A 27,487-nucleotide genomic window follows, 5' to 3' on the forward strand; every position below is an offset into this window, starting at 1 on the left:
AAGGAATTTTTTCTAAGCGTGCATTTGGGCATTGTAGTTTATTACAAATCGCCAAGTCTTAGTTTACACCTGGATCTGCATTTTATGCCTATAAGTTAACAGAGAAACTCACATATTCTTTGAAGTAGCTGAAGGAATTAAAACCGTCTTTTTTTTTTTTTTTTAAAGAGAAGAGAATTTGTTTGATTTTGCTTGATTGTGTAATTGTGTTACCCAAGTATGCTCTTATGAGAGTTCTAAATGAGGATCTCTTATTTAACAGTGATCCTCTTGGGCTCAGGGATTGGTGATAAATGGCTGGCACAACTGAAGAAGAGTAAAAGGATAAAAGCATGCCACTAAGGAAGGGGCTGGCAGAGGTGTTCTTACAACTTCCTTAACTCCTGGAACAGCACTGATCACAGCTTTAAGGTGGATCTGCCTCAAATTCACTGTCTCTGTGAGCTCTCACTGAAGCCTTTTAAGCTCAAAACCCCAAGTCGTGTTAAACTGTAAACTAGGACCCAACATTTTAAATAGAAACAACTGAACAACATTATATCAAAGAGCAAAAACGAAAAACCTTTCTACACAAGCCCACTGCATCCTTGCAGTCATTTCTTGGTACACCAGTTGGGTCTCAGGCAGCTTGGTGATGCTTAGCAAGCTCTGCACTGTCCATGCCCACAGTCCCTTAGCAGGGTTTCCTTTTGGCATTTTTGAGACCCTGCTGATCTGTTCCTCAGCTCCACATGGGATGCATTCTGCCAACATGCACACAGCGGTCCTATGTTACCCTAAGGGATGGAGCCACCTCTTCATCCTGGGGCAGGGGTCATGCCTAAGCCAGTAACTCTCTTCAGGAATACATCCCACAAATTCATGTCACCTGTGAATGAAGGTGACCTCTTACAATTAACTTAATGGTGTCCTTGCCGAGTCTATAGAGACTGGGAGATGTTCTGAAGTAATCAATCCTTTACCACCTTCCCTTTCATTCTGCTATAAAAAAAAAGAAAAAAGAAAAGAGTACAAAAGCCCTAATACCCTAATATACCTTCAGCCAATTTATCTTTTACGTTGTAAAATCCTTTAAATTATATTGACTATTTCAAAATGTGGATAAATGTCATGAAGAAAATATTTGATGGTCTTGGGATGCAGAATTCTGTAACCTGGATAACTAGACTTAAAATTGAAAGTTTATTACCAACTCTTTGATATGGGCAAACTACATTTTTATCTCTCAACAGCAGCAATGTTAATACATTTTGCAGCTTTGCCATTAAATAGAGAGAGATGATTTTCCATCTAATTTCTAAAAGCAGTTTTGTGGAAGAAAATGGGTAATCAACATGGAGAATGTCTGTCTTCTGAAAATGCTTTTAGTCTAACATAAATGACAGCTATTTAAAGGCAATCACTTGTGTTTTATATCTCATACAAAAACCAGCAGACACAGTACCCTGCCGTTGAGACAAAACACTGATACATGTGACAGAACATTTCAAGCAGTAATAATCAAAAGCCACAGATTCAGCCACATCCAGAAAAGAACTGAAATATCCTCCATTAAAGTCTGTAGCTTTTTTTGCTATTGTTGATCAGTCTTTAACTGATATTATGTGGTATTATATTATGAATAACTAATTATCTGCATCAGGCAGGTACAGGAGATGCAAATCACATTCACTCTGCACTATGTACACTGATAACTTACACATCTATTAAAAATAAAGTGGTTTTCAAAATATCACCCAGGAGGCATGTGTTCTGTTCAGTGACCTTTGGAAACTCTGGTCCAATGAATAACTAGTGATGCGCAAATAAGTTGAGAGACAGTAGATAAAAAGTGCCTATAACCTTATATGTTATCTGTTACAAGGATGGCTATGGTAAAAAGATATATTGCTCTTTCATAATTTGCCTGACAGAGCAAATCAATGAGAACATATACTTGTATCCCTTTAAGTTGAATGGTTATGAAATTCATTATCCTGGACAATTAAAAATATAACATGCAGAAAAAGTGCAATGAATTGTATAATCTAAGTATCTAATTTAATGGTAGTTTGCTACCTTACAGGGATTTGTTCATATAGCATCAGTCACAACTTTGGCAAATCTGGCCTTGCATTCAAACATTTTATGTAGCAAGAAGTCTAACTGTGTTTGCTTTAAGATGATAAAACTTCATATTACCAGAATGTTGGTAGAATATTGAAGGAATTCAGCAATAACAATCTTGCCTCCATTAGCAATCTTCGTAAGGCCTATGATACATGACAAAGCTTAGACTTTCTTTCTCACAAAATATGCGGCCCATCTGGTCTTGATCTTGTGGCAAAGAAAGTCCACAGTCTAAAAAAAGCAGTTACATAACCAAAAGGCAAGGAAAACCCACCAAACCCAGGAAGATATGATGCAGCACAAATTTTTAAATATCTCTCTTTGTTTTGGTGCTACTTTTAAACCACACTACCAACAAAGCCTTCACTGCCAGCCCTGATTATAGCTCATGCAATTCAGACTTGCATAAACATATCCTTTACACTGAGGTATGTTCCACAGCTTTTATATAGTCGCTTGAACATTAAAAACACTTTTGCAATTTTTCTTTTATAGTATAAGACTACATGTCTTCTATTGTCATGCACATATGCAAAGAAATCAAGGAGGTTAAAAGAGAAAAGATTCCACAATTCCAGTTCACAAGTTAAAAGGGAGTTACCAAGTCACACAGGCTCTTCCCAACAGTCAAACGCCTAGCCGAGCACTGACATAGTTACGGGGAAGAAAAGCATTCTGGATACTAATCTGCAAGTAGCTACACCCGAAACTTCTTAAAAACATGAAGGGCTTATCCTGTTGTATCACTCACATTTTCATTTCACATTTTAGAATAAAGAGTGGACATCTTTATTCAAAAGATAACTAATTCTATTCTTAACTAATTTTAATTTCGTAAGTAAGTGCATTATTTTTATTACAGATTATATTTTTTCCTATAAGAGAAGAATAAATTACACTTACCCTCTCCAAAGTAATTTCTTCAAATTCATATTCAATTTCTGTTCCATTGACCTAAAGACAATAAAATCAGAAAATTACTTAAATGCAAATGGAAGGTAATTTGGTAGGGATACTGTACAGATATTCCAGTATGATCAGTTTACTGAAGCACATTTTTCAACACATAGGTGAGGCTGTCTAAATTATAGCTTACTTAGCTCCCCTTTGTCTTGAATGGCATGTAATTAAGCCTATAAACTTGAAAACAGTATGAGTTCAGTATGAAAAACACTGAAATAATGGATAACTAAGTCACGTAATACAACTGATATTTGAAACAGTATGTTTGTGGACTTTGTGCAAATGTTTAAATAGTTTCCAAGGTAATAGTTTCATGTCAAAAGTAAAAGACCTGCTTCTAAAAATTATTCTCACAAATGGATGAAAGATTAATTATTCATTACTTTACGAGCTCCAATTTACTTTGCAATACTAAAGCAGACAGGAAATTCATAGTACTTATGTAAAAATCACTCACTGATAGATATACTGAAATACATCTTGTTTACTATATTAACCTAGGGCAAGAACATGACAGAGGACCTTTGCAATAGACAGCTGAATGGCAAAAAGGCACAGAATGTTAATGCAATTCTTACGCTGAGTTTCAGTGTCAAAATAAATTAAGCTACAAAATGTAGAGCACCAAAATGGATTGCACTGGACAAGAAATCTATCAGCTGAGGACATGACACTGATTTAAGCAGTATTCTGAAACCTTGTTCCAGTCTGACATGGATTTTTTCTTTCCCTCTAGGCAACTCACTTAACAGCCCTTTCTTAGTTTTCTCATTTCTTAAATGGGTAAAGTACTGCATCTGAGAAAGCTACAAAAGCTGACTATATTGTAAGTAAACTGCAGACTAATGAAAATACTTCTATTATTAAAATCTCAGAAGAATTTCAGTGTCCCTTAGCTACAGCTAGTCAGCAATTTTTTGATTTGGCCAGAAAATATTGATTAATCAAAAACAATGGATATTGCCCATGAATCATGCCATTTTAGTTTTTGTGATGATAGGATATTTCCTGGAAAATAGCGTTATTTTAGTGTTTTACTTAATTTATACTTAATGAAAAAAAAATATATTGTAAGAGCAAAACTGAAGTGAAGCATTAGGATTGACCTAATCTTGGAGGAGCAAATTTATTTCTCAGAACAAGAACATTTGTTACTCCTCCCCACTCCCAGCTGCTAATTTTCTATATTAGCTTTCTAACTGCAATCAGAAAACACTGTACACAAATCATTCTTTATCTAGTCAAGCACCTTTCAAATGTAATTAGGTACTTCTCTTGTGAATATTATAACTAGGTACATGTATCTACCAAACAAAAGCTTCCTATAAAAGCCACCAACTATTTAATTTGTCTGCAATTCTAGATCTGATAAACCATGAAATCAGTCATAGAAATACAATCTGTGTTCAAAAGGAAACAGGGAGAGGGAGAAAAGTCCAGACAAATAAGCCATGCTTAACAATGAAATGAAAACACAGTATCAATGAATAAGATATTTAATACATATATAATATTTGTATTTTTTACATTATTACAATCTGGTAATCACATTACACTACACTAAAGCCAGATATGAACAAAAATTTTACTATAGGATATTTTCCAGTTCTATGCTATCACTTTAATGTTTTCTGCATATTCTTTTATTAATATAGGCAACTTACTAGGTATGAACAGCTTTATAGCTATTCCATTTTTTGTCCTTTCTTGTCTAATGATAATGAAATCAAAGCTATTTATATGTCTCTGTTTTCATGAACTTCTCTTTTATCTTAGGTTGGTGGATAGCTCTGATCTATGTCTTCAATTCCTCAGTCTTGCTCTATAAAGCTGTCTTTGCTTCACTGCTTATAATCACTTTTCCTTTGCATTAAAAACTCGTTAGTGCAGCAAAATGGGAAAAAGAGGGACATGAGAAGTGAGCAACCTCTGTATGAAGATGAAAGGAGAAAACACAAGCTGAATACTCAATTTGTATTTGCACACAAACAATATCTTGATTATGATCATCTGAGGAGCTCCTTTTATCATCCACAGTCACGATTCCAAAAAGGTCTTCAGTTCAAATCGCCATTAATCGCAGCAGAGATCCATTATCAGGTTCCACAGCAGCAGGGATGATATGAATTAAAAAGCTGATCTTGATCCAACTCCTTTTGTTATTTAAGCGTATATATCTACATATGCAGTTCACTGCCCTGTTTTTCTTGCTGGTTGCTCACAAGACCAATGCAGTTATTTCGTAAAGGATCTAATAAGGTATTGCACCTACCTGAGGCAGGTGTAATGATGATGTATGCAGTACCATTCATTGCTAGCACCATTTTATTTAATATCTAGACTCTCTGGCTGCACCTACACTGCTAAATTGGAGTCAATTTTCAGCCAAGTCTCAGTGCTTAAGGCTGTTTCTGTCTGGAGCTTGCTGGAAACAAATAGCCAGGGAGTGAGCCAACAGTTAAGCAGGAGGAGAATCATGGCTCCAGCACTGGAACTGGCTTGTTGGTCCTCTCATTTAGCAGCATACGGATGTACCCTCTGTTTTTGTCCATTTTAACTTGACAGTCTCTGGCCTGACAAAACACCTAAACAAGCTGCCTGAACCTGCAACTTCCATGTCTTGCAAGTAGTGGGAACCCGTTCCTGTATCTCTCTTTACATGAGTTTTCCGAATTCTGCTTTTATATCAGATTGCAGCAACAACACATAGCAAAATTTACTATGGCCTGCATAACTTTAAATAGCTATGAAAAAGTCCAAACCTTTTCATATGGTTTTCTCTTCTCCATAGCCAAAGAAATCAGCAGCATTTCCAATCGACTTGGGAATATTCTTTCGCATCATTCAGGTGTGCAAGGTTAACAACAGATATCTTTAATCTCAACTAAATTTTTATACTTATAATGCTGAAATTTGGGGTAGTCATCTAGCTCTCTTTATACTCAGTGAAAAGAAACAGGCACTTCTAGGTCTTAATTCATTTAATCCTACATTAGAAATCTCAGATAGGTTAGATGAATTGTGCCCCTGAGGTTTCCTTTCACTGAGTACAAACAGAGTCTAAAAAAGATGTGTAAAGTTTGGTGAGCACTTGCCTTAAATCTGTTTTCTCTGCATTACTCCTAACTCTGGACTGGTAACAAAGTTCTGCTTAAGGGATGCCGTATGTCTTTCATAATTATACACCAGTGAAAGGCCAGATCTCTGGTTTAGCAGCTTTTCTGACTGCTTTTTTGGGCTTGTCTGCACCTGTAACTGGCAGCACATGCACAGCATGATATCCAGCACCTGCTCCCACAAGCCCAACCGGCTGGGATGTCCACTAGGAGCAATTCACTCTCTCCCCTTCTCCAAAAGCTCAAAGCCAAGATACATTGCTGTTGGCTTCCCTCTCTGATTTGGGACACTGATGTCCCCTCTTTGGAGAAACAGTGCTCAACAATGCCTGTGATAGTAACAGGCGTAGAGGACTCTGGCAGAAGTGGGTAAGAAGTGCACAAGGTGAGGTCCATGGGAGGACGCAATCAACCACTTCCCTTCTTCAAGGCACAGAGTCTGGAATCAAAATGCGTCTCATTCAGGAACATGCTTTATTTCCAGCAGAACAAAAAAGATAGCGTTGATCAGGACCAAATACATAACTGCTACATGAAGAACAGGTCTGCGTGAAACCTTTAGATAACTTTGAGGGCCTTTGATGCCCTGTTGTTCAGGAACAGCACCACCAACATACACTTCTGATGCAAGAAGGCTTCTCAGTCTCCTGACCTTACATATGTTTGTGATCCAGAGCGTGATGAATTTACAGCCCCTGCAGAATAAGTTAGCGTAACTCAATTCCCAATGTTTAAAGCAACTGCTTGCAAAAGCAAGGTAACAGTTGCCTTTCATTTATGGCTGCACCTGTTATACTGGAGGACTCTCCCAAACTTTTGACAAAAAAATGTCTTTAAGTAAGTGACTTAATGTATGGTAGCTATCTAGATTCCATCATTCAAGAGAGACTTCCTGGTGAAGCTCTAATCACTACTAGAGTTCACTTATCTTTCTAAGAAGAAAGCACTAGTCATCTTCGGATGACACTTTCTTTCAGGAGAATGAGAAATAAGGGACAGGCAAAAAGAGCTTTTTATATACTATTTTGTGAAAAACCTGAAATAAAGCCACCACACAGAACACCCAAATAAGGACCTGACAGACTGAGATTTGTTTGTTCCTTTACGTGAAGAATTTTACTCTGACTTTCCAGGAAGTTTCTCTTGTTTAGTGCAATCTAAGGATGACATAAGCAGCTGAAGTAGTCCCTTAATAAAAATCAGTTCTGCAGATTATGCTAGATTCCCAGAATCTTTAAGAATAACATTCTGTTAGGTTTTTAATTTTCATATACTCTGTCACTTTGTTAAGACTTTTATACATAATTTTTTTCTCAGAATAATAATAATTTGATACTCTTTTTATACTTTCACAATTATTTGATGTGATAGACCTGTTTACACTCAAACAAATAAACATTGCCTAATTCTTTCTTGCTACACTTCTACACATCTACCACTGCATCCATCCACTCAATAAGATAAAGATGTCATCATATGAATTTAATAAGAACTGTATTACAATAGTGGCAAAAGCATCAAAACACTGACAATTTATGCCACTGTAATATTTTGAGACCACTGCACCTATTTTTTCTAATAAAATTGATATCATTAGAGCTGTTTGTTACGTTTAGTCTTATTTTCAAGAAGAATGTTTTGCCTAAAAATTACATCATCTGTAGACTTTTATTACAGACAAAACTGCTTTTAATTATATTTAATTAGGTGTTGTTTTTCGGCTGTCTTCAAGAAAAAAGACTGCTGCTTCTACTTTTATTGTCATACACATAGGAAGATAACTACCCGCCACTGATTTTCACTCAATATGCAAATTTGATTCTTTTGGCTGTGTGGTTTCACCAGTTGCCTAACCAGCCAAACCTCACTGGAATACAGGATTGCCAAATTCTTGCTGTACAAGTACCCTAGGACATATTTGTCCTTTAAAAATTTCCAATTTGCTGCATAATTAAGACAGTCCATTTTACATTCCAGAAACATCAAGGCCATTTGGGTAATTTAACAAGTATAGGATTTAAATAGTCTTTCATGATTTCTGTTTTATCAGCAAGACCAAAGAGCAATCTTCGTTTAGCCCTTCGCTGTCTCCAGATTTATTTATTTCTTCATTAATTGTCAAAGCTTCTTCATTGTTTTCAAGAAACCTAATGGTGTCCTTTTGATATTGTTTTCCAAGAGCATTAAAAGTTTGCTTTCTCACTGCATATAAACATACAGAAAGCAGTCTCCTGTGTTCTCTGATTTCAAATATGGTGATTTTGTGTTTTCAAATTGTCCTACAGAGTCTGCTGGAAAGGTTTTCATGCTACTATTTTTTATCTAAGTGAGTGAGGGCATTTTATGGGCTTTTTATACAAGATACCCCACATCTGTTTTTAATCACAGTGCATAACTAAGCCCACTTCCTTCTTTTCACCCATATTTCCTTTAGGAAACAAGGACAATATGTTAAGCTCTTTGAATGAAAGTTTACCGTAACCTAAAAATTTCATGTCATAATACAACTGTTGTGCTGTGAAGAATGAAGAGTTAAAGACCATATGGTTTTGAAAGAAATTTATACTTTATCAGGAACAGGTCTACGGTATATGTGCAACTGATTTGTGGATCCTTCCACAGATGCCTACAGAGCGCTCGCCCACCAGGCATTGTACATCCTTTAGGGAAGACATCACCCCCAACACACAATCAATAGAGATCCAAGAAGCCAAATCCAGCTCTTGGTCAACACCTGTAAAGATCAGCAGCACAGTTGTGATCAACCTGTACCCTGCTCAAAGGGTGCTTTTTTTGCTCATTCTTTTCTTCTTAAATGTCTCCTATATCCTTCTCCAGGTCTTAATTTTTAGTCAGCCTTCTTCTTCACTGTTTGATACTCGTCCTTTCCTCTCTTTCCTCCTCCCTCACTGTTACCCTTGGTTTTCTTGTTTTCATTCTCTTGGAGAAAATACCCATTTAGCAAGTAACCATTATCACTTTTCTCTGGTTGATTCCCAAATCCCTAATTTTATTTTACCCTACCTCATTTCTCAAATCTTGTTCAGAACAAAATCATGTTTTCTGTATTTCTCGTGTATCACCATCCCCTAGCACTAATCACAACTTCTCATGTCTCCACCTCAGCCTCCACTGCTTCCTCTGATTTTCATTCTTTTCATGTGTTTCATTTGTTCCTTCCTTCATACTACCTCCAAATCTGTTCTTTTCTCTCACATACAGATGCACGCACATACATATCAAATTAAACATACTTTATCTAATCCCACTTCATCCAAAGGATTATTCATGATTAGCTTTCCACCTTCTCATCTTTTCTGACTAAACTTTTAACATAATCTTCTCCCACAATTCCTGTTAAGTCACTCATACACTCCATGTACCTTGATTCCTTTCATTAATATGCTTCACCTGCTTAACCGTAGTTTCAAAATTTCATCCAAATAAGGGATTCTCTTCTGGTTTTCCCTACTTGCTGCTCTCACTCCTCACAATCCTTTCCCCTATTCAGCAACAATCTAGATTTTTTTTTTTTAGCCGCTTTGTCTCCATAGATCTGACACTTTCTACAGTCTGAAAAACATAACTTTTGAGATATATATATATATATATATTAGATATTCTTGGTATTTTATTTAGCTTCCTTTACAATATAAGCCATCAAATTTTCCCTCATCTTCTCTTCATTTTGTCCATATTCTGAGGTTGGCCACATACACCACAGAAGAAAAGTGCCTGTAAGCTTGTAGGTGTAAACACTCGATATACCTAATGCAGACCCATTGCAGAACTCCCAGTTTCATAAGCATAATCTATGGAGCAGATCAAAGCAGAGATCATGACTTCAAATGGAGTTCACAGTAAATGGAAATGAAATTACATCCGTGCGTGAATTCTGTTTAGGTTAGCACTTCCAAGTTGTACAAAATTATTATGAACAAAAGAAGAATTCAAATTTCAGCTTTTGTACTTAAAACCTTCTCTCTCACACTAAGAGAAATTCATATGCCATCATATTATCTAACAGGTAGAAATCTAAGTTAAGCAGTTGTCTCGGCTTTTTTTTACAGACACTGGAGTGAGGAATCAAGAGGGGATGATTTATGCCATGTGCCTCAGTCTTCAGGTGGAATTGGCATTTGAGGAACCTGTGTCTGCCCACTGACTATATAGAGACACTTTAGACTTTTATGATTTGCATCCTAAAAAAAAGATTTTTGAAAAATTTCTTATATTTCTTTATCTTAAATTTATAATATACATCAGTGCAGGAATTTGAAACAGTGCATTCCAGAGAACTGGATGCAGTCATTTCTTTCCACAAAATTACATTCTTTCTTGTGCAATTCAGGTCATTTACTATACAGCTTCAGAAGTTCGCAGTCACTCTGCCTTTCATTTTCTTCTGTGCTTCTGCCATTGCTGACACCCTAACATACAAGTTATCATAAACTCTCAGTTTGTCAGGTTCCTATATCTCTGGCGCATTTCAGTTTTAAAAGAAAATCCATCAAACTTTTCAGCAGTCTGAACAGTTCAACATTTCTAGAAATTATTTTCCTGTGTAATATTTCATTCTATGCACAAGATACATAAAAATGGAAAATTGCTGTTGCTTGATTGACCTTATTTCATCAACAAAGCTTATGAAGTAGCTTGGGACTTACAAGGTTATTTTAATAATGTTTAATACTGTAATTTGCATAATTTTATTTAAAAGGTTGGTAACTGTAGTTAGAGTGTTTAAAAGGCAGAAATAAATACATAAACGGTGGGTTAAGTTTGATTCATTTAAACACTTAAGATAAAATTTTCTCTCCATTTTTGAGAGAGATCTATAGCATACTAACTGGCAAAATTTAAGGGAAGGAAAGAACGGCAATAATTTACTGCATTCTTTGATATCCCTGACATGTTTATGTAGCAATCATCTAATGAAATATATATAATATTCATAATGGGCATGTCCCATTTCCGCAAATAGATATACGACCAACATAATCTAATCTCTTGCAATTTGTTAAATGAGAACATACTCTGGCTCATATTTTTGTGCCTAAAATTGTCTCCCAGTACCTTTATTTACCTTTGAGAGTTAATACTCCCTTCCCTGCTCTCTCACCCCATTGCCTATGAACAAACCACAATCAATGAATTCTCCTGGGTTCTTTTCTTCTCCTATGTTAACTCTAGCACAAGTACTGAAGGCTAAACTGTACTCTCAGTAACACTGGTGCAATCCCATTGGTGTCACTGGCCTTGTATGAGTGTAACTGATGTTACATTTATTCATCTGTGGGTGTGCTTACACCTGCAGGAGGGAGCAGACCTGAAAAGGTAAAGAAAGTACTTGCACAAACAATAAAAATGAGTAATAATGGATATTCGCATAAATAAAGTATATGTACATTTATAAAGAAACATTAATGTGTTCCACAGGACAAGCTTTTTATGCATGAATCACTTGCTTTACAAGTATTTTTATAGCAGCAGAAAGGTTCACTATTTCTCTTAAAATCTTGGAAGACTCTAGTGTATGTATGGGCAGGGAGCCACAGTCCTCTGCACTCTACAGCTAAAAGCATAGCAGAACAGCTCCCTCATGCCCAATTAATTTTGCTGCAGAAAAAAAAAAGACAATCTGAATGGCTGAGACAAAATCAAAGTGGTTTTCTGCTCCCCTCACAAGCTCAGGGAAAGAAAATTGATGTAACTCTTGTTGACAGGGATTAACAGTGCACACCTCGAGAAGCAGCCAATACAGCACGACTGATCATCACCAGTCACAATCTAAGCCTAGCCAAAATTCAGCAAATTGTTCCAAATGCTTCTCAACTTTCTTAGTAGGAAAAACTGTTTTGCATCAGTTTGGGAGAAATTTCAGTTTTTCATAAAAATGTCTTCAACTTAAATCTAAGGAGAGAGGGGAAAAGTACTTTCATCCACCTTCAGTTTCATTTCCAATACAAAGATGAAATCTTGAAAGGTGAACCTGAATGTTACTTTTGAAATAATTTCTATGCATTGCCTCAATATTCTAAATAAAAAAAAAAAAAGATTATGGTTTTAAGGTTATCTATTAACTACTGCATAAAACAGCAGAGATGCTTTACTGAAGCACTAAGGGAAAAGTCAAATGAAAGCTTGAGAAAAATGCTGGCACAACTTTAAAACAGGCACAGAAAGCTGCACTGCACAGTAACGTCCCTCAGATTAAGAAAGCAGTGTTGGAAAAAACCTCATAGCAGGAAAAATATTCTAAGAATATTTTTAATACACTAAAATGCACAACTGCAACACAAAAATACTTTGAAAATGTTTAATGTTATGCAATACCACTTTAAAATATCAAGGATTCCATCATCCCTTTTCAGAAGTAGAGCATAATTTACCAATTATATGAAGTATCTTTAGTATGTTCCCCACAGGTTTCCTGACATAATGAAACCTATGATTTCCACATCTAGACTGTATGCTGCATGGCAGCAGAGATTTGGAAAATACTATGGTTTTTATCTCACCAATATGGAACAAAGTTAGTGGTCAGTGATCATCATAGGTAGATTTGTGTATAATATATCTCCTGCATATCAAATGCTGTAATATCCACAAGGCCACTAAACAGGAATTCCTGGGCTTTACTACACTGTACATGCTCTAACACTTCTGCTCCACAGATGTGTTATTTTTCAGGATTACATTTTTTTCAGCCTCATCCCATACTTAGAATATGTTATGTTAGGATATGTGATAAAAGCTTATCTGCACCCCAAAAAGGAAACACAGAGACTCAGTGACAGGTGAGGGAGCCCAAGTAACACCCTGCCTGGCTGCTCCCAGGCTCATCACAGGAGCCATCAGCCCATCAAAGGTGCGCACACACATGAGCACAGAGGCACAAGGGCAGGTGGTGGAACCCCTATAACCCCGTCAGAGACCTATCCCCTCCCAGGGAAGCCTCAGCCCCACGGGCTCAGGGTGACACCCAGCATCATGGGTCAACTGGAAAGCACCTACAGACTGGGGAGGGTATTGCTGCCTATGGGGGTGGGATGCACTGTGGGATGCAGGGAATGAGCATCTTGGCATTGTAACAAGACTTATGAGATTTTTAGGGGAGTAACCGAAGGTCTGTAAAAAAGAAGGATAAAGGTGATTTGGAGACGAACAAGCTGGGGAAACAGAGGGATAAGGGGATAAAAGGGACCAGTCACATGGAAGCAAGGCTGGCCAATGCGCTTGTCTGCCCATGCCCTGTGCCTGCTGAGCGTCGTCTGTCATGTCTTCTATTAAACTCCATTTCTACCTATTTTCTTGCGGGGGGTGTGTGCTCTATTCTCTGTGTGTGTGTGCGTGTGTATGGGTGTGGAGGTCTGTGATGCCAGCAGCTGGAGCATATGAGGGTGCATATGGCAGTGGATGACTGCCAGCAAACATCAAGCTGGGCTAGCTGGTGAGTAGGTGAAGCCGTCAGAAGCTGGGTGTGTGTGTGTAACTGGAAGTGAGACAACTGGAGGAGTTGGCTACTGGAGGGACAAGGGGTCCATGACAACTGCCCAAGAGACTTTAGGATCCAGGGGTTGACTGAGACACCCATTTGTGTGTGTGTTTTACTGTGCAGGGGAAAGAACAAGCATCCAGGGACTACTGGATGGATTGTGTGTCTAAGCTCAGTTACTGGAGGGATCCAGTGTGTGTGTGTGGGGGGGGGGGGGCATGTGTGTGTGTTGGTGCATGCACAGGGGTCTGTACCAGCAGCTGGAGAGGCGTTGCAGCCTCAAGGACTTGCACACCCAGATGCTGGGACATCTGGGACATCTGGGACAGCAAGGATCTGGGGCCAGCTCTACTGAGTTGACCAAGTGTCTAAATCCAGCTACTGGCAGACTTCACACTGTACATATGTATATATACGTACATGGCGGGGGCCATGACACAGATGAGGCCATTGGTGGTGCTTTTTTTTGTGTGAGTGCTGATTGTGTCTGTGTTGTTCTGTTCAGCCATGTGTATACGTGTCCTGTTCGTGTGCATGCTTACTGGGAATACATGCTCAGCCTCGCTTCTGGCTGGACATTGTGGCATGGAGTTGCAGTAGCCCTGTCTCTATCAGGCTACCAATTCCAGCAACCCCCTAACATCATGCAATAATTAATGCACACGTATTGCAAATATAGTATTTTTTGCTACCACAGACTACAACACGATGCAAAGCTAAACTGAGAAAAAAATTGCTTAACTTTGCAGGCTCGTGTTCATTGCTATGTACCTCCTATTTTCACTAAAGCAGAAAGATTAAAAATGTGACAGGGAAAGCTATTCTCATAATCTTTTTGAGTCATTCTTCACTAAGAATTGGCAGGGAAAGAACAACAGCTAGAAAGAGACCTGGAAATAAGAAACTGTGCTCAAAGTGTGTATGGTGGCAAACTATGTACAATGTTAAAGCTTTAACCTTAGTAAAGCAGGAGAATGCCTACAAAGTATAAATTAACTAGGTTTTCAGTACAGCCAAATATCAAAAAGATGTGGAATTAAAGAATTGGGCAGGAAGTCAAATATAATTTACTTTCCTCCAATAGGTCTGCGTATAGAGATAAGGTTCACTGAGACATGTAATTGAAACAGGGGTGCCCAGTCCTGACTCAAGACCAACCTGTCTTATAGATGAGATCAGTCTCCTTGAGTCATGAGAATGGCTCCTGGAGACTGGTCCCTATTTTGAAAGAAAGGTGGACATCATTCAACAATGTCCAGATATATGAAAAAATGTTCCATAAACTAGAATATATTGGTCTTTTTCCACGTGAAATTCAAATGCCTGGAGAAGGAAAGAGGAGCACTTCTCTGACTTATTTTACAAATAAACTTCAAAGTAATACACAATGCCTCTAAAAAGAAATAAAACAGTATTGAAAGCACCAGCTGCAAATTACATTTGTCCTCCTCTGGGGGAATAACGAGAGGTCATATGGACAGTTGGAGACTTTTACAATTTATGGAGTAAGAAAGAGCACTATTAAGAAAACAGCAATCTGCTTCTGGTAAAGAGAAAGATGATGGTGAAATCAGAGTGGTTAATCAACCTTGTACACTGCACATTATTTGAAAAATTATTATAGCTCAATAGTTTCAAGATAAAACTAGTGTGATATGCTCACCTTTCTATCACCTTTGCAAAGTCTAAGTCCTGAATTTGGACATTATACAAGATTAATTTTGTTATGACCACACTACTGCCCAATTAAGCTGTATAAGAAATGAAACAATCACACTTGCCAAAACCCAATAAAGTGAAGTCTTCTGCCTAGCTAACATAAAACATCATATATTTCACAGAAATAATTTATGACTAAAAAGAATCCAAAGTTTTAATCTATTGCCATCTTTATGCAGAACAATTTACAGGCACAAATCACTCAACAGCTGACTGAATATGTTAATGTAAGATACAAAAAAAATGCACTTCAGCTGTCATTTCTTTTTATTAATAATCTCCACAAAGTGGAAATTTATCTCATGTAGGCATCTTTACTTTCTATTACCCTCGAACTAAGTCAATCTTCTGCAGAAAATTATGAGAGCAGGGATTTTTAAGATCAGGAAAACAGATATTATCTGTGGTATATTTGGGTTTGCTACTATATGCAGAAAGCTAGGTCATCTAAACACTGATTAAAAATATAATTTACTATTGAGGCTGATTCACCAGATCACTGCATTAAAAGTAGCATGGGTATGGGTATTATGTAAAATGTGGATTAGAAATGAGTCACATTCCAAAACAGTCAACACTCACAACTTGCAATAGTAGGGACTTTGCTTCAGAACATTTCCTGAAACTGTGCTGAAGGTGTGTTAGTTTTACAGCATGGATCAGTTAATCTCTGGCTAACAATGGGGAAAAATGAGAGAGAATTTAAATGGTTAATTTTGCATTTTTATTAAAGCAAAATGGTGTTCATTCAGATTTATTTATATTGCTGTAGGAAAAGAGTAAGAACACACTGCAGTTATTCTAAAATTTTAAAAAAGTTAATATAAATAATATGAAAAACCCCTCCTATAAAAACAGCAGTGGATAATGTTAAGAGCAGTACATAAAAGATTATAAGGGAAGGAAATCTTTTTTATCCAACGTTCTTACTAATGTTGCATTATATACTGCCAGGATAACAACAACCTTGCCTTGACTCAACTTTAAGAAGTAGTTTGCAAAGCAAAACATCAATCAATTCTAGACATAAAAAATAAATATCCTTAAAATTACAAAGAAGGGTTCTGGTAAAATAAATTTCAGATATATCTCATCTTAAAGGACTGAAGCATCACAGAAATTAAGCCCTTCCATTTCCAATAAGACATGAAACCAATATTTTTCTTTTCCACTTTTCATAAAAATTAGTTTTCTCTTCAATAAGGAGCAGTTACTTTCTCTTTACTTCTTAGGTTAGCCAAGGTCAAATGAATACATCTGTCTGACAACAGTACTCTAAATTTTGCCTAACTAATGTCTGAAGTCCTACGAATAGTCTTATGGAATGGGAAAGCTCTTTTTTCCTTTTGTAGAATTAAAACTATTAAAATAATGACATCCATGCTAACTTTTCTTTCACTTTTGAAAACAGCTTTCAGTTAAGTTCTACACCTTTCTAATACAGTGAAATCTATGTACAAGTGCCACTGTCTCAAATCACAAAGAAATTAAGTCTATAGATAAGTAATTATTCGCTTGTACTCTTTATGCTATGATTCCCAATTCAGTTCAGAACTGCGACGTCATGACAAAGTAATTCAGAATAAAGCTATTGCCGTGGAAAAATAGTCTTGTGTACTTGAAGAGCTTTATTAACTTCTTAAATATATATCCCAATTAAGCTTTTTATGCAAAAGAATAAAAACTAAAATGAACAGAAACATTTATGGAAGACAATGGGTTTGATGGCTTAAGACCACGGATGGTTATGTTAACCACTGGATCCTTGCAATCCCACAAACCCTACTGATTTTAGCTTACTGCTACAAAATCCAGTAATGTTAACTGTAGGTCTGTAGTGTAATATATCAAAAACAACACAAAAGCAAAAGCTAATTCAAGGCCAGGGAGAGTAAGACAAAAACAAATTCAAACTACATTTAATTTAGGTCAGTTTGGGCCATGCAGTTCTGAGCTGACTCACATCTCCAAGTGCTTCAAACACCTCTAACAGACATACTCTGCGTTCTGCAGCATGTACTAACCTTATGGACAAATTATCTTGGATGAATTAAAAATGAAGTATAGCTGGGCGTAGAGGAGGGGTATGAACACACACCCCCATACCCACAAAAGTATATATGATTTTTTTCAGAGTGATGAAAATAACTGACAGAGCAGTGCCTTGCTGGCTTCCCCACAGCAGAGACCACAAGGATAAAAAGAGAGGCCCAACAGGAACAGTCTTTGCAAAAGCAAAGAACAGTACCTCTTTCAGGGGGTTTATTTCAGTGTCACCCAAAGGATCGACTGCCTGATAGTGGGTAGAGGATATCCAGAAGCCTGTTGTTTAGTTTTTTGTCAGAAGGTCTGCTTCATAAGCTCCAGTGTGTGAACTAAAGACTGGTAAAGCCAGAGAATTTGCTTCTAAAGCACACCCATGATCTGGACTAAAATGCTAAAGTACATGCACTCTAAGTAGTCCAAATCCAAGAAGTATGAGGCATTATACATTTTCTATGCTGCGTCCACCTGAAGCAAAGGGACACAGACACGTGCATGGTGTGCTCTCTTTACAGTTCAATAAGCTCCTCTCTCCCAGTCTGCTAATGGCAATGTTTCAATCAAACGTCTACAGAAAGAACTTCTTGAGTGAATCTAAAGGCCAGGGTTATTCGCAGGTAATTGAAAATGGGAAGTATTATCATTTTGCAGAATGAAAGTGTGAAGGAGTGATTAGATATGTGACCAAGGGATGCTTGATGGATTGGCAGGATGTTGATATTTCTACCTACATCCAGACATAGTGAAGGTTTTCTTCTGATTTTTTATGTAATATGTTATGTAGCACTCAAATATGCAAAGTAGTTCTCTTTCCTGAGGAAAATAAAAGAAATCCCCCTAAATCTTGCAGTTATTTTACTTTAAAGACTTGCTTTTTCCCCTTAGTTAAAAATTATGTCTCTGATGAGGCTTAAATATTCAAAATTACATCCAGAATTTAAAAGGAAAGTCCGGTAAAAACAATGATATTTTTACTCCAAAATCACTTTGGCCCCTTTTGTAAGGATGTTCCTTTCTAAAACAGTATATTTTAAAAGAAAAGTTCTGAAATATATTGATTTTCAGGTAGAAAAACAATGGATATAAAATAGAGGCAAAATAAACTAGATTCATAAGATCCATTCTGTACTTTTGCTTTAGGTTTTGGACAGCAGCAATGTATTTTTCTGCTATCCATCATACTAAAATCCATTTAAGTCATCAGATGGCAGGATGAAGATTTTTTTTGTTTTTGCATGTTTAAGGGGAATTGTTTTATGCTAGTTCATTAGTCTTGTGTTTTGTGGCACTTTTTTCACTAATGAACTCAAAATATTTTATAAACAGGATTTAAATCAATCTTGTCAATACTGCTATTATAAAAGAAAAATCTCTTATCCCACTGCAGAAACGATGATATGTGGAACACAGCAGCATTTGCCAGGGCAAGCATTGCTGTGATACAATTCAAGGGCCAAAAGAGAGAAGCCAAGCCAATGCAGCTTTTAAAAACTAGCACAGAGCTCTACCAGATTTAGCTTTTCCATCATAATCCACATTAACTGACAGACTGAAAGATGAGTATAAACAACAAACAAACAAAACTGGTGTTTAACAATCTGGAAAACATAAGTCATTCGAGATAATAAGATGTGCAATCTGACTTTCAAGACTATGATCAAACTAATTAAGAAAAAAACTACAAATTTATTCTGAAGAGAAGTCAATGGCAAAATAGATATATATACTTATATGTCGATACGTTTATATATTTTAATACACTCATTAATAAAAAAATCCCAAATCCAAGAGCTCCATATTTTTGTGAAAATTCAGATCCTACCCTTTTAGACAAGAATTTCTTTTTACTACTCCATTATCATTGTCTTCAAAAATTTGCTCATCAGTCATAGTTATATGTGACATTTAACAGTCATTATGTAATGCCACATGACTTATGTTTTATTGTAGAAATATGTAAGGCCACCTCACTCCTCCAATTTACTTATTTAGGTCTAGGCTGCACCTACATTCATATTATCCAATAAAAGCCTTTGGAGTACCTACTGTCTCAGAAATTTGCAAATTTTCCCCATTCTTTTTACAGTCAGAATAGGAAGAATTTCTTTTTCTTTGCAGCCTTTGTTTAAGCCTTTATGTACCTCCTCCTAATGTGCTAAATCCAGGTTGTACTGGCTGACTGGGATGACAGAGAAGAAAGCTGAAAATTTTCCCAACCCCTCCATTTTGGCATTGTCGTGGCCCCCACATTTCCCTGCACAGGAGCTGTCACAGAGCAACTGCCACACTCCAGAAAGGGTCTGAGCTCCCTGCGTCCCTAAGCAGGGACGCACCAAAACAGCCGCACACCCATCTGCAGGGCTGCGCTCAGGCATGCGTAAAGCAATCCAAAGATTTGATTACAGCTCACGAAAACATAACCTAAGTAGTCTGAAAATCACTTCTGTAGGGAACAACTTGAGTGTATCTGCACAGAACTCAGCCTAGGCAGCACAATTAGCAAAGCAAACCAGTAATAAAATAATGATAACAATAAATTGTAATAATAATAACGACAACAACAATAATAATAATAATTTGGAAGAACAATGGGAGACTGAAGAAATACAAGGAATTCACTGGGACAAAAAGGAGAATAAAGCACGTATTCCTTAGATCATATCACTGTGACAAGGCAGGGGAAGGAAGGGAGCAACCACGGTACCTGAATGAACTTATATTAACGTTTAGTTAAGATGAGGAAAATGAAATTCCATCATAAAAAAACTAGGAAGGTTCTCATCAATTTCTGAAAGTGATGCAGCAAAGTCAGCCTTATAGTTACTTTTAACTTAACTATATAGCATTTTGGAAACTAAAAAAGAAATAAATAAGGCTTATTCTGTGCAACAGAGGAACTGAGATGATTCATGTGTTATTAAATTAATGCTTCTCATTATACAAAAAGATCTAAAATTTACAGCCAAAGAATAGAGAACAAACAAACTCCCACAAATGTTTAATTGTGCTTAAAATGCCACAGAATAATTCGTTTTGTACCATCGAAGCTTCCTATCAAATTTATTCCCACGTCCAAACCTTGGCAAAGCAAAGTTTTCAAGCCACTGAACCTAGAAACAAAGCTAATTAACTGTTTCTTCTGTTATTCGCTGCAGGCCCAAATTATGAGGAGTAACATACAATATAATAGAATAAGGCCTTTTATCTCATTTAAAAAAAGCATACTGATGACAGACAGTTCCTCACAGGATGATTTTTTTTTTCCAAACTATTGAGTTGAACGGTTTGAAGAATGTCAACAGTATCAAAAGGTTTAATTACATGAGTTTAAATCATTAGAATGTTAATGAGACAAATCACGCAGTTTACCAGTTATATACTAACTGTAAAAAGGAAATTTCTCTCTGGTGGACCAGTGGAAACATTACATTTGAAAATGCTTTGTGAATGCTGATCATTGCTGTGAGGCCCCCTCCCTCTGAAAACACTCAGGAATTTTTGAAAGAAGATGGCAGAGAGGATGAGCGGAGCTGTTATTGAAATGGAAATGCATTGAAGGTATATTGCTTTAAACAAAACCATGAGACAGGTTTCTCACGCTGCTGAGACAACAGCTAAATGAAATCAGAAGTAACAACACTAAAAATAGCCTGACCTTATTTAGGGATCTATCAGGCTATCAGTTGTGGCTAGTAATGTCAGAGAAAAGTAAGACCATCATGATTCACCAAAATTTGCAAATTTATGCTTATTCCAGTGTTTAAAATTTGAAAACAATTTCTATATGGCATAAAATGGATTACTTAACTTTTTATAGTAAATACAATTAGAATTATAGTTATTTAAGAAAAATTAGATTTTAATAAAAGAAAAAATTATATATGGTTTTATTTTTTTAAATTAGCGGTTTTCTTTGCAAAAACGTGAGTGGGCAGCATTAACCAGTTGTCATGAAAAGCATCTTAAAAAAAATTCAACAGTCAGAAATCAAAAACTAATATGTCAAAAATTTTTGTGAGATGTATCACTTGCATATCTATACACTTGCCTTTTAATTTTATTTAAGTTAATTTAGAAATGGTATTCAGATTTGTGGAATGCACATTCAAATGAAAGAATTAAAGGACAAGCATCTAAGACTAGAGAAAAAAAGGATATGAGAAAAAGAATGGCATCATAGGAAACATGGTCCAATTGGTAAGATCTAAAAATTTCTGCCTGTTCCTCCCATAGGAGGCTTCCTGGACTCTAAAAATGCTTTGAGGCTTGACAACAGGAGCTGAATAGCAGGGATCTAAGATGGATCTAGCCCCGAAGATCAACACTCCTGGGTGTTTTAGACACGTTACAGTTGTGAGAGAGGATTGACTACTCTATGCCCACTTACATCATGGCTGCTTTCAGCTTCGGACAGAAAATATCGTAATTGAACTTGACTTCTCTGATCCATAAAATAATTTGTCCCTGTAGTGTTAGATGGGTTTTCATGGTAACTAAAAAAGAATTATACATTTTGGAAGCTTTAATAACCAGCTAGCTAACTCTAAGGATACTTAAACATTCACCAGATATGTCCCTAGGCGTTTACAGTCTTCCTGCAGGCATGTCTGGAAGTCCTGAAAAGGCAGGTGCTTGACTTATGTTCAAGTTTCAAAATAATAATTAAATCTAGCTTTCTGTTATCTCTACGAACTGACCTGTCTGAAAAAAATATTTTAGGGCATATCTGCTAAATTATGTTTCCTGTAAGAAAATGATATGATGATGGCTGCGTTATCATGCACTTAGCTCATCCAGTTTTGGAAGATTTTCCTCTACCTTTCCAAATATTTGAGAGACAAAGCCCCACTAACACCCCACCGTGTTATAGGCTGTGTTATAGACCCCACATGGTATTATAGGCTGTACCAGGTCTGGTCTACTATTTTCTTCATAGTAGCCCATATGATGCTATGCTTTGATTTATGGCTGAAACAATGTTGAAAACACTAGTGTTTTCGTTATTGCTGAACAGAGCTTGCACAGCATCAAGGCTTTCTCTCTTTCCCATTTTACCCTGCCTCCCCCAACAGCAAGTTGGCTGGGGGTGGGTAAAGGGTTGGGAGGGGACACAGACAGGGCAGCTGACCCCAACTGACCAAAGGGATATTCCATACCATATGATATCATGCTCAGCAATAAAAGCTCAGGAAAAGGAGCTTTAATGGTTATGGCGTTTGTCTTCCCAAGTAACTGCTACACATGATGAAGCCTTGCTTTCCAGGAAACGGCTAAACATCTGCCTGCTGATGGGAAGCGGTAAATGAATTCCTTATTTTGCTTTGCCTGCACATGCAGGTTTGCTTTCAATATTAAACTGTCATTATCTCAATATACAACTCTTCTTGGCTTCCTTCTATTTTCTCCCTGCCCCACAGGAGAGGGGAGTGAGAAGAGTGTTTGGCTATTGGCCAGAGTCAACCCACCACATGCTGACCATCAGCCTGCTTTTGAAAGGTTCATTGAGCCAGGAGGGGATACACACACAAGCAAACATATATCTGGCCCAGTGACTACAGCACCTTTCTAGCAGAGGAAATACCATAAAAAGAAAGCAATCCAAACTAAACTGAACTAGTCCTGGGGCAGAAAGGAAAACATAGGTCTCACAGCCCACTCTCCCAAATATTAGGTTGGAGGAAGAGGTTATTTGTCCATATGTTTGTCTGTCTGTCTCATTTTGGAGAATGTTCAAGCATACAAATCCTGATCTGAAACAAATGCCTATTTGTAAAGCAAAGACCCCATGTCCTGTGGGGCATTATGTTGGCCTGGGCTCAGCAGATATGCTTCACCTTGACATTTCTGATTGGCTAGTCTAAATGAGTTCCTCTTTGGTAGCTCTGCCGTGTCCATGTGTTGGTTTTGGCTGGGATAGAGTTAATTTTCTCCATAGTAGCTAGTATGGGGCTATGTTTTGGATTTGTGCTGAAAACAGTGTTGATAACACAGGGTTGTTTTCATTACTGCTGAGCAGTGCTTACACAGAGTCAAGGCCTTTTCTGCTTCTCACCCCACCCCACCAGCGAGGAGGCTGGGGGTGCACAAGAAGCTGGGAGAGGACACAGCCAGGACAGCTGATCCCAACTGGCCAAAGGGATATTCCATACTGTATGACATTGTGATCAGCATATAAAGCTGGGGGAAGAAGAAGGAAGGGGGGGACATTCGGCGTTTTGTCTTCCTAAATAACCATTACGCGTGATGGAGCCCTGCTTTACTGGAGATGGCTGAACACCTGCCTGCCGATGGGAAGTAGTGAATGAATTCCTTGTTTTGCTTTGCTTGTGCGCGGCTATTGCTTTACTTATTAAGCTCTCTCTATCTCAATCCATGAGTTTTCTCACTTTTACTCTTCCAGTTCTCTCCCCCATCCCACTGGGAGGGAGTGAGTGAGTGGCTGTGTGGTGTTTAGTTGCTGGCTGGGGTTAAACCACGACAGTCCCATGTTGGAGGGACATAACTCTTCCCATGCCCGGGGTAAAAGCAAGGTGACTAATTCAGAATTGTCTATTTTTACAACAAACACCTTCTGTTTATTTATCTAGTTCACATCATGTGTTGGAGACTGAAACAGCCCACAGGCACTTTTCAGTCTACTGTCAATATTTCTCCTGAATGTGTTTGGTCATTTGTCCTTTTTTTTTAAGTGAAAGGAACACTAGTATAAAAGTGGTATAAAAGTGTATAAGTATTGATAGACTGTGTTATGGGAATAAATCATATTGATTGAACATCTTGTCACTAGTGTAATTGCATCTGTATTTAAGAATTCTAACACCGTAGCTACAGAGTATCCTGGGCACAGGTCCAGCACTGGAAATGAGTACTGGGGCTCACAACATCCCTCTTGGTAGACCTAGAGAACACTAAGCGTAAGATATCTCATTAAAACAGAAGAAAAGCCAGACCTATTGAAAGTGAGAACAGAGCAGATGGTTCCGATGTTAGGAAGGAAAACTGAGACTTAGAAATTATAGGAAACCTTTTAAGAGAGCTGAATGCAAATGAACAGAGAAATTTTATTTAACTTTTCCATCCTTCCCAGTGGTTGAAATTCCCAACAAGGGATTTAATTCTCTTCTGCTTTACAGCAGTGTCATTCTTCTAAATTGCTCTTGGCTGTGATCTTTATGTGTATTCTGCACACTAATTTCTAAGTTTTATGGATTGTCAGAAACAAACAGGCTGGCCAGGACAACCCCTATTAAACTTCCTCATCAATAGTCTTCTAAAAGACAGAACCCAGAAATATGCTTGGTGTAGGTGGATAAATCATTAGGCTTATGCATTGGTATCGTAAGAAACAGATGTGGACAAAACACGACAGATGAGAGACATTAATTAGGAGCTTTAAAAAGATAACTAAGAGTGTGCAAGGAGAAAGATTAGACACTGGCTGGCTAGCTTTGTACTACTTGCTTTTCTTGCCTCCAATCATTTAAGCCTGTTACCCTCTATTATGTATTCACTTTGTCTTTCTCTGTGTCCTTTATCTTCAACTATAGTTGCTTTTACAGTCTAAAACGACAATGATATCAAATGCTTGTAGAAAGGCAGATCTTTTGAACTCTAGTAAAAACATGTATTTATTTTAGGGTAAAATTGTTTTTTCTAGAAGTCATAAAGATTAAGAGATTAATAAGAAAACATGAAGTCATCTAGTTTTTGCTGTTATTTATCATGAACGGCTTTCATCTACAAAAGGAATATAGACAGCGAAATAAAGAGCTTTTTGCACCATTTTAATATCACAGTGTGCATCTAGATATATTCGTAATAAGCTAGGAGGGTGCATGCTGCTCTAAAAGGAAATATTTGCACTTTATCTTACAGGTAAGGAGGAAAGGCTTAATGAAATCACATTTTTTTTCAAAGAAAGGTTAGTTTTAGTAAGTTACAGTTTATGTCTTGAAGTCTAAACTACAAATTATGTGTATATAAAATATGCTGTAATTCACCTGAGTGCAATTATCATTCCTGATTTCTTCTTCTAGAAAAGAATTAACTGTGTAACTGTAAAAGACATGATTAATTGTAAGATTTGTTTATAACTTCTTTGCAATACTGAATAGAATTTCTGTGGGAAAATAAAAAATTCTATGTATTATTAAAAAAAATAATACTTACATAAGGGATTGTGTCCAAGGTGTCTGTGTTGACAATTATAGGGGCAGGGCTTGCCTGAAAGGGGAAAAGAAAAAGAGAAAAGACATTTAAAAATGTGAAATTCATTAATATTGAAATGCCCATAATGAAACATTAAATGAAAAGTCTAAAAACCTATCTTCCTATTGAATTCACATCGTACAACAGTACATTACTTTGGGTACTGTTCAGTCAATTAAGGATGAAGGAAATAGATTCTCAGCCTCCAAATCAGAGCTCACCGTGGTCGTTCTTTTCAATTTCATTAGGCTTTGGATCACATCCTGAATATATAATAACTAGTCATTCATTTTTTAGTAGAACTATAAGAAACGTGAAGTATTCAACTTAAAATTATTAGGGAACCTTGGGGGTGAGGGTTTCAGCTTCCCTTACCTTACAAGTCCACTTTTTGTGTTTGAGCAAAAGCAAGATGATCAACTGATCTTTACAGAGGATAAACCTCAACATTTTTTATTTACACAACTTATCGGTATGTAGTATATGTATATGCATGTATACTACGATATTTATGTCAAAGCTATATATTCTGCATGGTTCATATGCACTCAGCTGATGTTCAGTTTGAAATGTAGACCCAGTTTAAAAAGATTTGTGAATCTCTGAAGCTGCCCAGCCTGATATTTAACTTACTGATGAAGCCCATATCCAGGCTAGTTTCCAGCCACCTGAAATGCCTTAACCTCTTCCTCTTCCCACTCTGGGGTTCAGTGGTGGTGACCCAAGGCCGAGCTGTGATTCAGCCCAGATGCATAATTTTGGCTCAGGCTCTGGAGAAAACTACAGAGCTGTGAGAAAGTGTAGAGTAGAGCCACGCACCGTAAGTAAAATGTCAGACAGAGGCAGGACTGCTGAGATGGGATTGTTAATAGCTCAAGGACTCAGGAGAAGAAGGATCAACATGTAGTCAGCGTAGTACAAAAAGTGATAGAGGGCACCCCTTCTCTGCCTGAGTGATGCCTGCTTGGTCAGCAAAGACTCTTCAGGCATTGTATTGGGCTGATCAACATGCTACTGCTTAGCATAGCGGCTCATTTGTTCTATTTATCTACATTGTATATTAGCCAATGAATGACTGCCTGTACTTTAAAGTTGTATAGGCTGCAGAGCCTCTTTGTGCATGGCAGGGATGATTACAGCACTACTGAAAACACTGATCATACTTCTATTGTCAAATACTCACTGCAGGTTTTCAAAACCTAAGTAACATAACCTGAATTAAGAATGTAACAGTAGTGCAGCAATTCAAATGCTTTGATAATATCACAGTTTCTTTCCAATTTTGGTGTAGTTATTGTAAGATAATTCTGTGTTCAGAGAAATCATATGTTACTGCACAACAGCTACTGATGATTAATGGCCTTATTTCTATACAACTGTGTAACCTGTGAATAAAAAAACAAAACCAAAATGCATACAATTTGGTATGTATACATTTCATGGCATGTATCAGTTATCATAGTAAGGTACAGTTTAATATTAAAATGCTTAGTATCTGAAAAGATATTATACACCCATATCCATTTATTCCCATTTTGCCCAATAACACTGGACACTTTGGAGTGATGGATAAAAGCTGAAGGCCATTTGATTATAATATTTTTAGCTTTAGGCATATGGAATTATTTATAACTGTATTATCACTGAAGGTTAAACAAAGGATTTCCTTTTTAGAATCTTAGTTTTACTTACATGACTATTTAGCTCCATACAGTTAAAGACTGCTACCTTTGCTACAGGAATAAAAAGATTTTTTTTTTTTTTTACAGTATTCTCTACCAAATTTTGCCTTTCATTGATTTAATCTTCTTTTTATTTTTACATACTGTGA

The 27,487-nt window shown here is 37.0% G+C and overlaps 1 protein-coding gene across 21 annotated transcripts in view; it reads right to left on the minus strand.

The window, feature by feature from the left end:
- DLG2 (discs large MAGUK scaffold protein 2) overlaps positions 1–27,487 on the minus strand; it is a 1,061,109-nt gene that overhangs the window by 400,366 nt on the left and 633,256 nt on the right. For all 21 annotated transcript variants that reach the window (XM_087758910.1, XM_087758908.1, XM_087758909.1 and 18 more), the window contains 2 exons: positions 25,618–25,671; positions 3,013–3,063 (listed from right to left, as the gene is read on the minus strand). In XM_087758910.1, coding sequence (XP_087615036.1) covers positions 3,013–3,063; positions 25,618–25,671 — 105 coding nt within the window. The remainder of the gene's footprint in view (positions 1–3,012; positions 3,064–25,617; positions 25,672–27,487) is intronic.

This window comes from Nipponia nippon, unplaced genomic scaffold (genome assembly GCF_047370975.1).
Source record: "Nipponia nippon isolate SJK-2023a ecotype South Korea unplaced genomic scaffold, ASM4737097v1 scaffold_2, whole genome shotgun sequence".
Classification (NCBI taxonomy): Eukaryota; Metazoa; Chordata; class Aves; order Pelecaniformes; family Threskiornithidae; genus Nipponia; species Nipponia nippon.